This window comes from Haemorhous mexicanus, chromosome 4, assembly GCF_027477595.1.
Source record: "Haemorhous mexicanus isolate bHaeMex1 chromosome 4, bHaeMex1.pri, whole genome shotgun sequence".
NCBI lineage: Eukaryota > Metazoa > Chordata > Aves > Passeriformes > Fringillidae > Haemorhous > Haemorhous mexicanus.
In genome coordinates, this window is record NC_082344.1 from 60917532 (window position 1) to 60933625 (window position 16094).

The following is a 16094-nucleotide window of genomic DNA, read 5'->3' on the forward strand; positions in this document are numbered from 1 at the left end:
TTTTCCTTCTGCACCCAGAGTACATCACTGTTAGCAGTTTAAACAATTCAATATTCAGGGACAATGCCTTCAACAACTAAAATACTTTTAAGTAGCATCTCCCTGGTAACCTGATAGAAAGAGAAAACAACAGAGGCTGTATTTCAAGAAGCATGTATATAGCCCATTTAAAAAAAATTAATTATTTTTCTTCTTCCCCCTTATCCCACCCTCCCCCAGGAATATAATTTTTTAAAGGTACATAAATAAGCCTGAACTGCATGAGTGGCCATATAATAACCAGGCTGTGAAGACATTTGCTGGCAAGAAAACACTTCTAACTCACAAGCAAAAGTTGTGCTGGCAAGGTTGAGTAGAAGTCAGTCTGTGGCAGGAATACAGCTGTTCTACACACTAAGGAATTGAGTGGTACTACAGGTTTGTGAAATTGAATCCCCCTGTTTTATACTGCTTAAACACATTTTTTGGATGTGGATGCTAGTGCTGACAAATTGTGGCCTTATTTTGTATTTCATCTTTTCTTTACTTCACGTTCAAAACAACGTATTAGTACAAGGGCCTGAAGAACTTCACACGACTGCTGCAAATTTCAGTGTTACATCACACAGCATTTGGAGAAGAGCTAAACATACAGCTGAAGAGACATCAACTAAGATGACTGCAGAATGATGATGTACCTGTAGCACTTGAAAGAAGGGGTGCACTGGTGTCCTAATCAATTACGGAGATATTTTTCTAGACATTAAACCATGGCAGGAAATCCTGATTGCAAATCACATACTGTAACTCATCAATAGATGCATGATTCCCTTGTTTATTTTGTTATTTATAATGTTATGAATATAACGTGATTGAATTTTTTTTTTCTATTAAGAAAACAGTGCACACTCTGACAAGCAAGGTAAAAGAAAGAAAGATCCATATTTCAAAGAGCTAGGGCCAACACTGGTAAATCTTTTGTAAAAATATTATAGACTTATTGTAGCTTAAAGCCGTGTGTAAATTGCTATTTCACTCCAACTCGAAAGTCATATTTTCTTTGCAGGAAAGCATTTCTGATTCACTGTATGGATGTGACCACAGAATGCCTCTAATTATGTATATCAGCCTTCTTTTCCAAGCATTCCACTGTGATTTCCTGAACAAAAGGAGGGTGAGCAAGCAGCAGATGCAGCCAGCGTAGAGCAGGAAAGCAAGGCAAGAAAACGTTCATTTGTAGAATGTTTAGTCTTTAAAGTTGTGCTAGCTCTTTGATGGCAGCATGGATTCCTGTGTTTAAAAGCAGCTCAAGAGCTACATTTTAAAAACAGTAGCAGCAGAAAGGCAAGGTACAAGGTAAGTAAAAGTGTCAGTTAAAATATGAACTAGCAGGTGCAACCTTCTAAATAATATAAGGATGGTTATAATTTTGGTAGGTTGTGTGCAAATCTGTGAGACAGAAGAAGGTAAACAGAGCTGCATGCTAAGCTCTTATATTCAGAAAACAGAATTACTAGTATTCTACAAAGGAAAACTATGTATAGCTATAGGTAATGACTAATGTTAATACACATGCATCACTTTCCTAAAAGCTATGACAAACTTTGCTTTTGGGGTGAAAGGGAGAGAATATCTGCAGTTAGTCAATCTTACTGCAGAGCCAAACCTACCTGGAATGAAATACTGTTCTTTAGCTAAATAAAGAGAAAAAAAAAAAAATAGAAGATGCACCTGAATGTCAGCAAGCAAAGAATGAGTTTTATTAGATTAAGTATGGACTGCAGTTAACTAATTTAGTGAAAAAAATGCGTATTCACAACGAGAGCTGATAAACAACAAAGTGTGAATAGTCATAAATGTATCCGGAACATGGATAACAAAACAGTTTTCATCTGGTATTTGCACTTGAGACTGAATAAACTGGAATATGAAATGCACCTGGAACAGCTGGATACCATATGAAAAAAGTTAGGATTTAAAGAAATGTAAGTAGGAAATGGAATAAGATTAGAAAAAGAAAACAGTAAATTTCAGTATGAAGTAAGCTCCCTGTATAAAAGGAATATGTTAGGTTTCCATATTTAGCTTAGAAATTTTTAGATCTTTCACATATTCCAGAGCCCTGTGGAAATTTAAAAAAATGATTTATGGTACTGATACTTGTAGTGAATAGCTTTAGCATTTAATTCTGAAGTTTTATATATTACATTTATGTTGTTAGATTTAATGTTACTCAGAAAGAGTGCCAAATATGTTAACTACAGTAATGTTCCGTGATCCAATAGTCTATGACTTCCCAATTTCCCTCTATTCAGTCAAGGAACTAAAAAAAAAAATTCTGTGATGTTTAATAATTCTGTAGAGAGACAGCTGCTTTCATTAGAACTTCTATAACCACTATTTTTTTTTTTTTTTTGCCAATAAAGGAAAAATAGCAGCTGAACTAAGAAAATTACCTGAGCAGCGGAATTTCTTGCTTTTGATCTGGCCGATCCTTTTGTTTGCCAGACGGCGGGGGCTGGTGCAACGGGCACCGCTGGTCTCAATGGGGTTTGTGTGAAGGTAATCCGCCAGCCACTTCAGATGGCAGTCACAGATAAACGGGTTCTGAGCCAAATGCCTTTCGTGAAGGAAAAAAACCAATAATATCCCACATTATTTCCCTCTGGTCTCAGCAGCACCCAGTCACTGTAGAATGTGAAGTCATACTTGAGAAAACCATCAACAAGAACATACGTACAAGGTCTGAATGGCACGTAGGGGTGAGAAGGTGCCTTTTGCAATGGTCTGAAGCTTGTTGTCATACAAAGAAAGAAGATTCAAGTTGTGCAGATCTTGAAATGCATCAACTCGCAGACAATTGATCTTGTTGGCATTCAATAATCTGTTTAATGGAAGATAATTATAAAATTGAAAGAAATCGTTCTGTGTCGCAGCTTCAGCATTTTTCACAAACAATTCTCTGTGCACCTTTGCAACCAGAACAAGAGATGTAGTAGCAAATTATAATTGACAGTCACATAAGGAATTTCAGTGAATTAAAGTATCTTATTTAGGTTATACGTATTCCTACATATTTGAACCTTGGAGTTGAAATGTTTGCATTTATTTGGCAAAAAAATCACATTTCTTGTATGTGCTGGTAGAATGCCTGTGTGGTATTTGTGTACTGTGCAAAGAAACAAGCCTAAAAAATCAAGTATATTCAAGGAAAACTAGTTTCTTTGCCAAATAAATAAACAAACAAAAAGGGAACTGAACACTGTGTTCATTAGCTGGAAGAGATGTGCAGTGGCACTTTTAATTATATGTTACTAATCAGCATGCTGCCACATTAACAGAGTTGTAGTAAAAAACTGGTGGCATGGAATATATCCAAATCTGTCTTGGATCCTTTCTCCTCTGCATCTTCAAAGGGAAACTTTTCTTCCCTGTACCTCCCAGACTTTTAGTGTTAAAACAAACAAGCCAATCTAAACCAAGTCCTTTTAAAGAGAAAAAAAAAGCCATTCCATTAGATGCATTTTTATAACCAAATACTTTTTACTTCTTTCCATTTTGAGCCAGAAATGGAATGAAATGGTGGACTTGAAACCTAATGCTCTGATAAAAAGTTTTGCCACACAAATAGAAATTTACTTAGACCTAAATGTACTATCTGTACAACAATGCACATTAGGATAGGATCTTTTTTTAATCCAGACTTCAGAGTTAGGAAAGGTCTTTTACCTTTATTTTTTTACCAGATCTGAAATATATTTTATAACTAAAACATCTTTAAAGGAAAATAGGAAAGCATACCTGCCTACTACTATACTATTTTTCTGACTAAAGTAAATCAAAATGCAAACCTCTAGGTGGTGCTAGAAGTTGCCTTTTCTTTGTATATATTTTACTGTTTTGCCATCTTCAATTAGTTGACATTTTGCCAACCACTTCATGGTGAAGTCTGGACATTAGGTAATTCTAAACATGTGTGAAGATGTTTTAAATTCTTTAAGAAGGCTCTAACTCAACAAGTCAGTTATTCTGGGGCAAGTTATTTCAAAACCACCACTGTTGTTTTATGGTCTATTTAACACATTTCTTTTACACGGTACACCTACTTGCACAGCCTCTTCTGCTAAATATTGACAATCTTTGATAAAATTACCACCGTGACATTCTTTATTCCAGTATAAAATCTAAACAGCAACTGTTTAAAATGGAAATTTCCGAAGTGTTAAACAAAGTAGCAGCTCAAGTTCACAGATTCTAAGAATCGCACAGGGTGACAGTAAACATTAGAAGTCATCAATGAAACTGTGGTGCAATATTGTTCTTTCATAGGTACAACAAGAAATGCAATTGCATAGCATCTCCTCTATATATTTTCTCTTTATAAAACACACAAATATTCCTTCCATGGCTCCCACACAACTATATACATCCTATTTGTCATTTACAGTATCATATCTTTATCAGTTTTGTTCTTAGAAATTCCACATGGGAAAATAACTTCATTTTAATAATTTCAGGCTGAAACATTAACTGATATGATCACATTTGTGGATGAATGGCAAGCTGGCCTACAAGAGTCCTGACTCTTTTGGTTTTAGCATAATTTCATTTTACGGTACTTTGATCTTACATATGGGATTTCCTGCCAGTTCTTCTTCTGGCATAAATCTCTCATCATGTTTACCCTTTTGAATGACCTTAAAATAGAATAAATAAATAAGAAAAGTACTCACAGCAGTTGCAGAGAAAAGAGTCCTTCAAACAGGCCCTTTGGAAGTTCTGTGATTTTATTGCCATAGAGAACTCTGTTCCCGGAAATAAAGCAGACAAACCTACCATTATAAAAGGTATGGGATTTTGACTTCAAATATAGAGAAATTCCCATTTTCCTGAAAGGAATCGAATAACAACCACTTGATACTTGCAATATCCTCGTGGTCCTGTGAGGCAGCAGGATCACACTTTCCCAAAAGGTGTGTAACCCAACGATCGCTGCAGAATCAGCACCTCACTGATTACAGGCTTACCAAGGGACCCTGATAAGGGGATTTGCTGTTTGCAAGAACAACTAACTGGGGAATAAAAGACATGATTGGTTGTGTTCAACTCTTTGCCATGAACACATTTTTAAAAAACCCCACACGTTATTAGTGTCCAACTGTAAAAGAATATTCAATTACCACTATCACTCTGAAATGATTATTACAACTTTCACAGAGTGGATTGAATTTATAGCAACATTTTGCACTGAGCCAAAAGGCCAGAATAATTTCATTATAAGAATATGAGAAATTTGCTTCTGTTTACAGGTCAAACAGATACCTACAGTGAATTGAGTGAACGTAACCCCTGGAAAGCATCTGGAGCTGCTTCAGAGATCTGGTTATTGCTCAGGTCACTGAAACAAATAACATTTGATTCAATTAATTCAAGCTATTTTCAAAATAATGAACTTTAAGATAATATGTAATTAGAATTAAACTGTTTGAAACTCTTGGAAAAAAAGGACAAATGTTTACTTTTCATGATTGCTTAAGTACATTTTAAAAGAAATCTCTGCTTGCTACAACCCCAGAGCTATACAGCCTCAAAAAATAATCTGAAATTATCCTCATTCATTGTTTTTTTGGTTTTTTTTTTACTACAATTATTACTACAGTAACATGCTGCTTCTATGTAAAAGCACATTAAGCAATTTTAAGATTTGGTAAAAACCCAATTATTATTAATATGACAAAGATGATATATGGTCTCAATCATTAGGCTGCCATATCAGTTTGCCTTCTAGCAGTCAAACTTTCCTAAGTGCTCACACATTAACTGCAGTTCCCCTGCACCATCTTGATTTGTTTTGTTATCTGGAGATAGATAAATACACATACATATGTAAATAAATGTAAGTTATTTGGTACATACATTCTTCGGAGTTTTTTATAGGGGGAGAAAGCTCCAGGAGGTATCACCTTGATTGAATTTTGTTCTAACCGTCTGCGAAAGAAGAACAACAGCATAAAAATACAACCCCCAAGCTAAACAAGAATCTAAAGCCAGAAGAAACTAGAAGGGATCAACTTGGACAAAGAAGATAACTTCTTCTTTCTCAGGGTAATTTTTTACCAAAAAATTACCAAAGAAACCACAAACCAAAATTAAAAAACCCCCCAAAACCCACCCCACCAAACAACCAGCCAAACCTTTAAACCTGTAGAAAGTAATATTGAAAATTAAAATCAAATTTTGATTTCATATTTAAAAGAAAACTTATTTTCAGAACATACAAGATTTTTAAAAAAAATTTAAGACAGAATTGGCATGAAAAAAATCTCAGTATTGAATTAGTCTTAATTTACTCCCAATTTGTTATTCACATATTGCAATTTGCATAGTAATTTTTATTCAGAAATGCCTAAGGATTTCTATGAAATAACTGAAATATGCAAACCATGGGAATGAGGAAAGGAATGTTCTTACAGACCAAATAATATACGTTGCTACCTGCAATAAGGCAACTGCCATGTTTTAAAGATACACACAATTTCTTTAGATACTGTACACAAAATATTTCTTTAATATATAATACTAGATTTGCCCAGCCACACATCTAACTTCTTTAAACAAGAATTTTAAATTTCAGCTATTAGCTAATGTTACTGACCACCCTTGTTTTGTATGCATAGTGACTGTAATTGAAAATTCCCATGCTGTAAAGTGTGAATTAACAGATGGAAACAATTTTCCAAGAAGTTTTGGAACTTGTAGATGTTTGCATATGGGAAATCAATGCAGATATAGACCTGTGGCCCAGGTGCCAAGGAGTCAAAACAGAGTCAGTGATGAGGACACTTAAACCAGAAGCTGCTTCCTCACACACCCCAGCATATCATGGTTATGGCATTGCAAACTTCTGCCATGTGGACAGTAGAAACTATTATACCAAAAAGTACTACAGGAAAAGGCATGAGTATTCAAACTACATAGCATGCTTACGTAATAAGCTATTTTCCTCTTTCATGCACAGGTATCAAATGTGTGATTTAAGTACATAAAGGCAATGCCAAAATCTTCTTATTATAATTAATCAAAAATGTTTAAGTTTACTGCAGTATTCTAACTTACAAGGACCTTGCCTTAGAATTTAAGGTAAAAGGGCCTTTTTAAATCTAGATGCAGAAATACTAGCCTATTTTTTTCCCTTTTACCCTTGTCCTATTACCTGTCTTCTGTTTCACTTTTGTTCTGATTGAGACATATGGGTCTCTGTGTATGTGCAGTGTAAATAATAATCTCCTATATTTTGAGTAAGCTTTTCCAAGAAAATATTCTAATAGAAATTGTTTCTTTTCGTAAAGTTTCTCAAGAGATCATGATATAGTTGAAGTGAAGCTTCTTTTTCCTGCCTTCATGAAGTCTCTTTCAGACAGAGATATTTATATGTTTAATACTTAAAATCTGCTTACTCTGATAATGCTTTAACTTAGCAGAATTTGTTGTTGAATGGTTTATGATGAACTCAAGGAAAAAAACCAAAAGCCACCTAAAAATCTTCTAGATGAAGAAAATCCCACTTCATCACAACTGTTTTGGTCCTTTTTAGGAAAATGCTGTTACCTTGCTGTGGACTTCAGGTGTATTTTAAGCACTGAAGGGAATCCCACGGCACAAGATGGAAAACTTTTTCCACAAACACAATGCTCATTCATACTCTTTGCCTTGGCTGAGCCTTTTGGACCCATTTTGCATCAGAGTGGGAGTGCTGACCAGGATACAAAGGAGCAAGGTCACTTCTCTCCTATACACCTGGCTACACCCAAATAAGCAAACACTTGCTGAAGTTAAGGCCAACACCAAATTAGGCCACACCCAAGTATTTTCTGTCCTTACATTAAAATTTTAGCTTAGTTTTCCCCAGAAATAAAGATTAGGCATGGTTATCAGCTAAGACAGTTTTTTCATTCAGGTGGCTAAATCAGGGAGAGGTAAACCCTTCAGTAACAAAACTTCCTCATTTTAATAACTGGAAGGAGTTGAGAAACCAAATTACCCTGGCCATAAAAAGCATGGTTGCCATCCATCCATTCCTGTTACACACTCTGTTTGGCAGCAACCACCTGCCTAACCACCAGGGACAGCCCAACCTGACATTGATCAGATGTGGAGCTCTGAAAACCAGCCAAAGACCTTGCACAGGGAAACACACAAGGCATATGCAGAGGACTGGAAAGGAGAGGGGTGGTGAAAAGGGCAGGGGAGGATTAGGCCATAATACAGAGGAGGTCTTGGATTGCCAGGGAGGGAAAAATGCTTCTGGGTATATGGGAAAGAGATATTGCAGTAGCAAGGCTCCCACATGAGGTTACCACAAGCCTCATTTATAAAAGCTGTTTACTAGTCCAAAATGTAGAGATTCATAACCTAGAGGGGCGCCAGTCTACATTCACATATCTTTAAACATATAATGATCTCAACTAGGTAGGATAAGGCATGTAGCTTGAGGTCTAGCATTAAATAAATTAGGACACAATGTATTTTCCAGTTTATTCTCTTACTTTAAAATATATATTAATTCTATAAACTGAAGTACTTTACAGGACCCATGTAGGTAATTATTCATGAGAAGGTGAAATAGCAGATTTCATTTACTGCTGACCAATTTGGCTACAAATTACCTGGGCCAAAAACTGAAGAATTCTTGCTAGAGCATATTTCTTAGAGCTAACTTCCCAGTAGTTCTAGCACCAATTCACTGGTGGATATGAAAATGAACTTTATGTAAACTTTACCTAACATTTCCTTTTAATGAGACATTTACATTCTAGCAGACAGAATGTGCAGTGCTGGGATATATATACAAGCTCTTCAGGATAAAGGATTTGTTTTAGGAGGATCATCTAAGTAAGTATTTTCTTAACTTAAGCTGAAGTGTAGGCACTGAAACACATCACATTTTAGAAAATGAGATTAACATAAAACAGGAAGAATAAGATTATATAAATAAAGAAGAAAAATCTTTTATACCCCACTTTGTCTGTAAAGAAAGTAAATCAAATCCACATTTGCAAGCTTTGTTATCCTGTAATTTTCTGCTTTATCTTCATAGAATCAGCTGAATTTCATAGAATGTAAATTTGTATCCACTATTCTAGAGAAAATCTAATTAGATGTATTCCCAAGTCATAAAGTACAGATAGACTAATATCTAAAGGAAATTTGCATTCTACTGATAAAACCCACAGTAAATAAAAACTTCTTTATATTAATGCTCTATTATAAATAAAATATTTTTAATTCTGGAATAGGATGGGTTGTAGTTATTGATTACTAAAAAAGTCAGCCATTAAGTGCTTGCAAATGACTCGGCCAGAAGTAGGATTGCATCACCAAAGAAATAAAAAAAACCTGGGTCAGTATTTTTCCATAAAATTTGTATTAAAGTTTGTTCACAAAAACTCCTTTCAAAGTCATTCCAGAAGTTATTTTTTTTCTTATGAAAGAACACCTGTGTATCATAAACAGTGTCTTGGTGGTTTCTATTTCAAAAGTCACGGTCAATTTTAGTAGCACATTTAATAAGCTAAGATAATGGAGGAAGATGGTTAAGTACACTCTTCATCAAAGCTTGCATCGCCCCATGTAAAAAGAAGTACTCTGCCCACCATCACACAAATGCTAATTAATGCTTTTAATATGAAGTCTGCATCTCCTTTTAGTGTTTCACTTCAAAGAAGTCCTGCATCGATACATAAGTGTTTTACTGTTTTTAATGCTGCCAAACTAGTTGAAACCTTTTTTGAAGACTATTCCCTAATCACTCCTATCTAGGAAATGTACTGTGAACATTTCTCTTTGGAAATCTTTCCCCTCTGCTTATCACTGCAGACACTGTAATGTACAACCACTTACTATTCTAAGAAACAAAGGTGCTTCTGCAGTTGTGACTTCCAACCTAATCAAATCAAATCAAATCAAAGTAGGTCCCCAGCCAGTAGACAGATTCTTCCCACACGGTCCCCAGAGAGCCCTGTGACATGTAAATCACTTGACACTTTCCAGGAGGATGCTGTTCTGTGCTATAAGCCTGCAGCACACCATTACTGATTACTGCTTCCGCACTTCCAGAGACAGACAACATGCTTATTTATACTGACACTTCTAAACTAGCCTCTTTTCCCACTATAAAAGGCCATTTCTGTGAATGACTGCTCCTCCAGGAAAGAGGGCAGACTGAGAATGGAGAACACCCTCTTCTCTAGAGAATCATTTTTACTTTAAATCATCCAGATGGGGTATAAGATACTAAGCCCTCTCAGTAGAGAATGGTAAAAAAATATACACAGAGATGTGTTGCACCTAAATGCATGTAAAGGGATCAGAGATGTATAAAAAGCATTTCATAATACTAAAATATAATAAAAAAAATCTTGTTTAAGAAAGCGTGAATTTGAATATGGAGGAGCAAATTAGACATATAATTTATAATTAAACAATCAGAACATAACATCTTCATTAAGTAAATTTGGATGACAGAATAGTGGCTTTAGCAGTTAATTAATCTATACTTTTAATTCCAATATCCCTTAATTTACAAGAAGTCTTTCAAGAAAGTTGTCAAGAAATCCCAAAAGAATTTTACTACAGAGAGAAAGTGTAAGCTGTGAAATGAGTCTGATGTATTGCACAGATGCTGATTATACATGGTAATAAAATTGACAGCTCTTCTTTGCATTTTCCCCATCTGCTTTTAAAGTAAATGGCAAAAACAGCTGTCAAAAAACCAAAAAATAGATTTCAGTGATGGGATTGAGTACAGCTCCTGAATCTGGAGAACTGCAATACACAGCCAACACATCTCTCTTCACATGCAACATCTGCCAGATTTCGGGTTTTCTTTGTTTGTTTTTAAAATAAGGAAACAGCAATGATTTCCCTTGCTAGAGGAATCCTTGAGGCTATTAAATAAAGTACCTTTTTGGTCTCTCCATAACTGTACCTCTAGAGTACTTAAATCCACTAAATGTCACTTCTAGCTTTAGCAGCAGAAAAATTCTGTTGAAATCTGTGACATCATCCACATCTAAGAAAACAAAAGATGTATTTTGAATGACTACATTACTTCTTTTTCTTACTTTCAGGCTCTAAGTCTGTGTGTTAATAAATCTGTTTGACAGTTTCCTAAATATTTGTATATAAAGAATCACTGTCAATGTTGCCCTAAAGCTTGCCAAACTGTTAACATCCAGTCTAATTGTTCTATCAAATATTTCCTCAGGGGATTGATTTTAAATGACAGATGACTCCTTAGTCTGCATTGCATCAAGAAAGTAACAAGAATATGCAATTCTAAAGCTATTAAACAATTCATCTCATTTACTCAAAAGGAAGTCTCAAACCTGCATTTCATTACAGAAGGAGCCATCTCATGCTCTGAACTCTAGAGCATCACTAATGATGATGGGCTTGACATTCCTCCACTGTTACAGGTCCAGGCTGTAGCAAAATACACCACTTGTTAAATAATTATTTGCTCAGTACTTTGGCTTCTGTCAGTGTGGCTCCAGTGCAATTAGCCTGAGTCACCCAGAGCCAAGTTGGTCTCTCTAATTAGCCCATTTTTTGGTGAGAGTTCTTATCTTATACTACCAAACCTAGTCAAGCTGTTCAGCTAAGTGTTCTAAATTCACAAAAAAATAGATACAATCCTGCCACACTCTTGGCTCATCACAAGCAGGGACCTGTCCATCTGTTCTAAAAGACCAGAAACACTACCTTGAACATCCCCCACTGCATGAGACCAACAGGGTGACAGGAGTCCTCACTTCCTGCTAAATGATACGTGGTCTTATACTACGAATTTGCCACAAAACTTAAAAAAGTTTTTAACTGAGATTATGTGGTTGCTAGCTTACTGTGTATTTAAAAATGTAATTGGTGAGAGTATGAAGAGTATGAAGAAATATTTGAATGATGACAAAACACAACATACTGAAAAGTCAGTATCCATAGTTTCTTTTCAAATTACTTCACTCACATAACTGCTGAGGAAAAGTAATCAGAAGTGAAGAGCCACATGTGAAAATAAAATCTAAGATTAACAACACTTTTGGAGTATGGCACAGCTGTCAGAGATCTACAAGGGTTTCTCTGGAAAAGTGACATGGGACTTCTCCAGCTTCCCTTCATGCTGTATAAAATATTAATTTATTCCATGCTTGAGTTATCTCTTTCCCTTGGCAGCATCAGAGAGGTCTGTCAAGGTGCCTCTTCTACTTAACACCCACGAAAAAATTGCACAAAATTGAGAGGTAGAATGGTGCTCAGCCTGGCCAGTACCTACTGCTAGGTTCTGGAGAACAGCATTGCTTTCAGACATTTCTTGTCTGGTTGTTTTGTTCTGTGTCTCTATATTCTCTTGACTCCTGAAATTATCCTGTTGTCTGAATTTAATTAGTTTCAAGATAGGACACAAGGGTATGAAGAAAGCCAAAGACGTGAACAATGGCAGCACAGAACACAGGCTAATAAGGAACAGATTAGATGTTATACACACAAAACCATCTGACAACTCAAATGAAAAAGCCGTTTTTTTGTGTTTTACAAAAAGCATAAAGCCACATGATTTACAGTAATTTTCAGATTAGGAAGATATTTGAGTAAGAGCATGACAAATAATTTCTCTTGTGTGTGTTAAGCAGACAGGATTAGCTATCAAATAGCAGAATCACCTATTTTTGAAGCTGTAAAATGGAATATGGTTTAGGTTTTGCCCAAGAAATATTAAGGTGGAATACCAAAGATAAGTTACAGGTAATTCAGTGATATCTGCACTGGTAAATTAAATATATTAAGGTGAAGAAATTAATACCTCAACAGATTTTTTTAGCACATTTTAATTTGCTCCTCATTTATTCAATACCCTGCATTATGGATAATACATTTTTCAATATTTACATGTAATTATTCTGTGTTTATATGCATACATCATATAAGAGATGCTTAAATTTTAGCAAATTTCTAAATTTTTAATTAAGCACACAAACCAGTTGTTTTCTATTGCATTGGGCATAAACACTGCTTTAACTAAAAAATAATGACCCTCCCAAGACCACAGAAAAGCACAGCAAGAGAACTTGCTGTGTATAGTTGACACACAGTTGAAGAGCCTACACAGAGGTCAGTGAGTTACAAATCATAAAACCTTTCTAGCAAAATTATAATATAGTATAATGTTCATTTTCATGCAAAGATTTTCAATGTTTATGGCCTTATTTGCAATATTTAGCCAACTAAAGAGGGTAAGGGACTTTTTTAAAATACAGTGCATATAGATAATAAAATTTTATTTTCATATCAGCTATTTTGCAACAGATATTTCCATTTCATTAGGAACCTTTTTGGTCCTCCTCCATATGTAAAGCCTCCTCTTAGGAATTCTCATGAATAAGCTTGTAAGCAATACATTATAATTAATAATACTGCATCTGAAGATTATGTACTATTATTATTTAATATAAGCTTTTGGACATAAAAATGCATTAAATTTTAATCCAAACAGAAGTATAAAGCTCTAGATTTCACTGAAAAGTCACTATGCCTCCAAAGTTCACTGGTGTAAATCTGATTATCTGGTCCAATGCATTAGCCAGGATTGATCTTGAAAACATTGCTCTTAGAAACCTTTGGCTAGGGAAAAAGATAAGAAAAGGTCTGAGGAAAAGGACACATGAAGTACAGTTGAAGAGAAACATATATAAGAAAAGTTAATAGTAATATCAGGACAACTATATCCAGTTGCTCAAAAGTTTGGAGTGTTAGAATAAGAGCTGATAAAGCATTAGCCAGACCAGATGAATTTATTAAGGAGCATTTAGTTACTTATGTGTCTTTCAACACACTTTATTTTAATCCAGCACTTTCTGAAAATTCAACACCTGACAGTTTTCTGGCTTCCTACTGACCAAAGTATGCATCACTATTCATGAGCAAATGAATGCTATAGCAATTATTTTAACTTTCCATCCATAAGTAGACATAATCTTTTCACTTGACACATGCAGGTGAAGAGCCATGTGTGAAAATAAAATCTAAGATAAACTATTTTTTTGAGTGTGCCACAGCTGTCAGTATTTGTTATGAGAGCAATTAAGAGATCTTGATAAAACAGAAAACTTGAAAAAAGACCCATACGAATAATTCAATTATTTTGAAATATTTTATAATGAGACCAAAGAGATTTATTTATTTCAGGTATTATTAACTATTATTATGTATTTCAGGTATTATCAACAGAAGGTTAATATAAATTTTCTCAAAACCAGAAGATACAGTTAGAGAGAACTCTTGCAAACTACTGAAAAGCAATATATTGTAAACACCAGTGACTACATGAACATATGCACATATAAAAACAACTTGGAAAAAGCCTTCCTTGCTGGATGTGCAAGATTCTGGCTGATGGCTTAACTGTTTAAGAGGTAAATCACATGTATGAACTGACATTCCAAGTCCTAAGAAGATGAATGTTTTGATTTAAAAACACAAACCAAACTCAGAAAACCAAGAATCAATTTAATGCCTTGTAACTTATTGAATCCTCTCCACAGCATTCCTCATTTCTTTTCAAGCTGCAGAGATGCAGGGTTTGCACTCATTTCTGTCCTGCTGCATAGACAGACAAATCATGCTTTGAGATGTTAAAAATCGAGAAAGCTGCTTTGTCACAGACATTTCAGAGCTTTCCTGCTATGAGTTTCTTTAAAATGTCTTCATGAAATGTGCCTAAAACATCTCCAGGAGACTTTTCTCTGTAAAGGGTCATGCTTACATCTTTGCATCTTGATATAAGAGTCTCTCTGTCCAACTGCTACTTATTTTAGGCTATACCTTGGACTTTTACCTAAGGATTAATATTAAAAGACAACAGAAATGGTGAAACTGCACACATGCCAAGCGTCACTGGGAAAGATACAGACAGAGGTCCCAGTACTCAAATAAAACTCCTCATGTATGCAAAGAACTCCCCCAGTGTCTGCGGAGTGATCAGATCACTTTATCTTGGTTAAGTCCATCTGTCAAAATCAGTTCTGCCAGATTTCATTTCCTTTCCCCTCTTTTCCTCTTTTTCTTCTTTCTCTCCTTTCACTTCCTTTTTTCTCCCTTCTCCTTTAATATAATCTGAGTGTTACTGTGAGAAGCAATCTCAGGAGTTTTTAATCCTGCTTAATTTCAAACACAGCTCACAGAGATGTATTTGAGTGCTTGGCATAACACACAATCATTAACAAACACTTATGAAAACAAAGTAGATAAAAAAGTATATAAGAAAGAATGAGATGGAAATATGAAAACATGAAGAAAAATAGCCAGAAATCAGGATGGTAAGATGAGACACGACTGGGGGAAAATAATTAGGAAACTCAAGGAAAAATGTAAATAAAGTTGTCATGAAACAACTGTACAGTTTCTACTTTTGGTATCCAAACATTATAAAGCTCCATTCACATGAAACAAAACCTTTATCCTGAAGGCCACAGTAATAAGAAGCCAGGGGCCTTTCAGTACATTGGATTGTGAAGGTGAACTGTTAAAATCCCTGACTTCTATATGTTTGTATTTTTTTTTTCATTTCACTTATGATGTGGTTTAGGGTCTTTTCTGCCTGTTACAAATATCAGAATTATCTATAAAACTGCTCCTTATTTAACAGTGCCACCCTCCAGTCATCCCTCCCTCCAGCAAACCTCCCTCCTCCACAGAACACCATGGTAGTGACTGCTATCCTTCTGAAAAAGAAAAAGAATTTAATTAAGCCCTTCCTTTGACTAATGATTTTTTTTAATGTAAAAAAAGTGAAGGAACAATCAATTTAATTCCATGCTCTTTTTTCTTAAATAGTCATCATTTGTACAAATTTATGGCCATCAGTACAGGTACTCCTTTCCCTGCTTCCCCCTCTGCCATCCCTCAGTAATACTTATTGCAGTTCTATTTATTTTCACTTACCCATAATATCACAGAAAGGAAAGAAGTTTTAGAATAATTTTGACAGGTTCAAGTCATGGAAAAAAAAATCAGAAGAATATAAGAGCAGCATTTTCATGAGGTAGGTAGATCTAGCTCAT

General features: G+C 35.1%; 1 protein-coding gene across 3 annotated transcripts in view; it reads right to left on the minus strand.

Moving 5' to 3' along the window:
- The window catches only part of SLIT2 (slit guidance ligand 2), a 258432-nt gene that overhangs the window by 67686 nt on the left and 174652 nt on the right, over nt 1–16094 (minus strand). For all 3 annotated transcript variants that reach the window (XM_059845090.1, XM_059845089.1, XM_059845088.1), the window contains exons 10-14: nt 5896–5967; nt 5306–5377; nt 4713–4784; nt 2720–2863; nt 2436–2599 (exon numbers count right to left, since the gene is read on the minus strand). In XM_059845090.1, coding sequence (XP_059701073.1) covers nt 2436–2599; nt 2720–2863; nt 4713–4784; nt 5306–5377; nt 5896–5967 — 524 coding nt within the window. The remainder of the gene's footprint in view (nt 1–2435; nt 2600–2719; nt 2864–4712; nt 4785–5305; nt 5378–5895; nt 5968–16094) is intronic.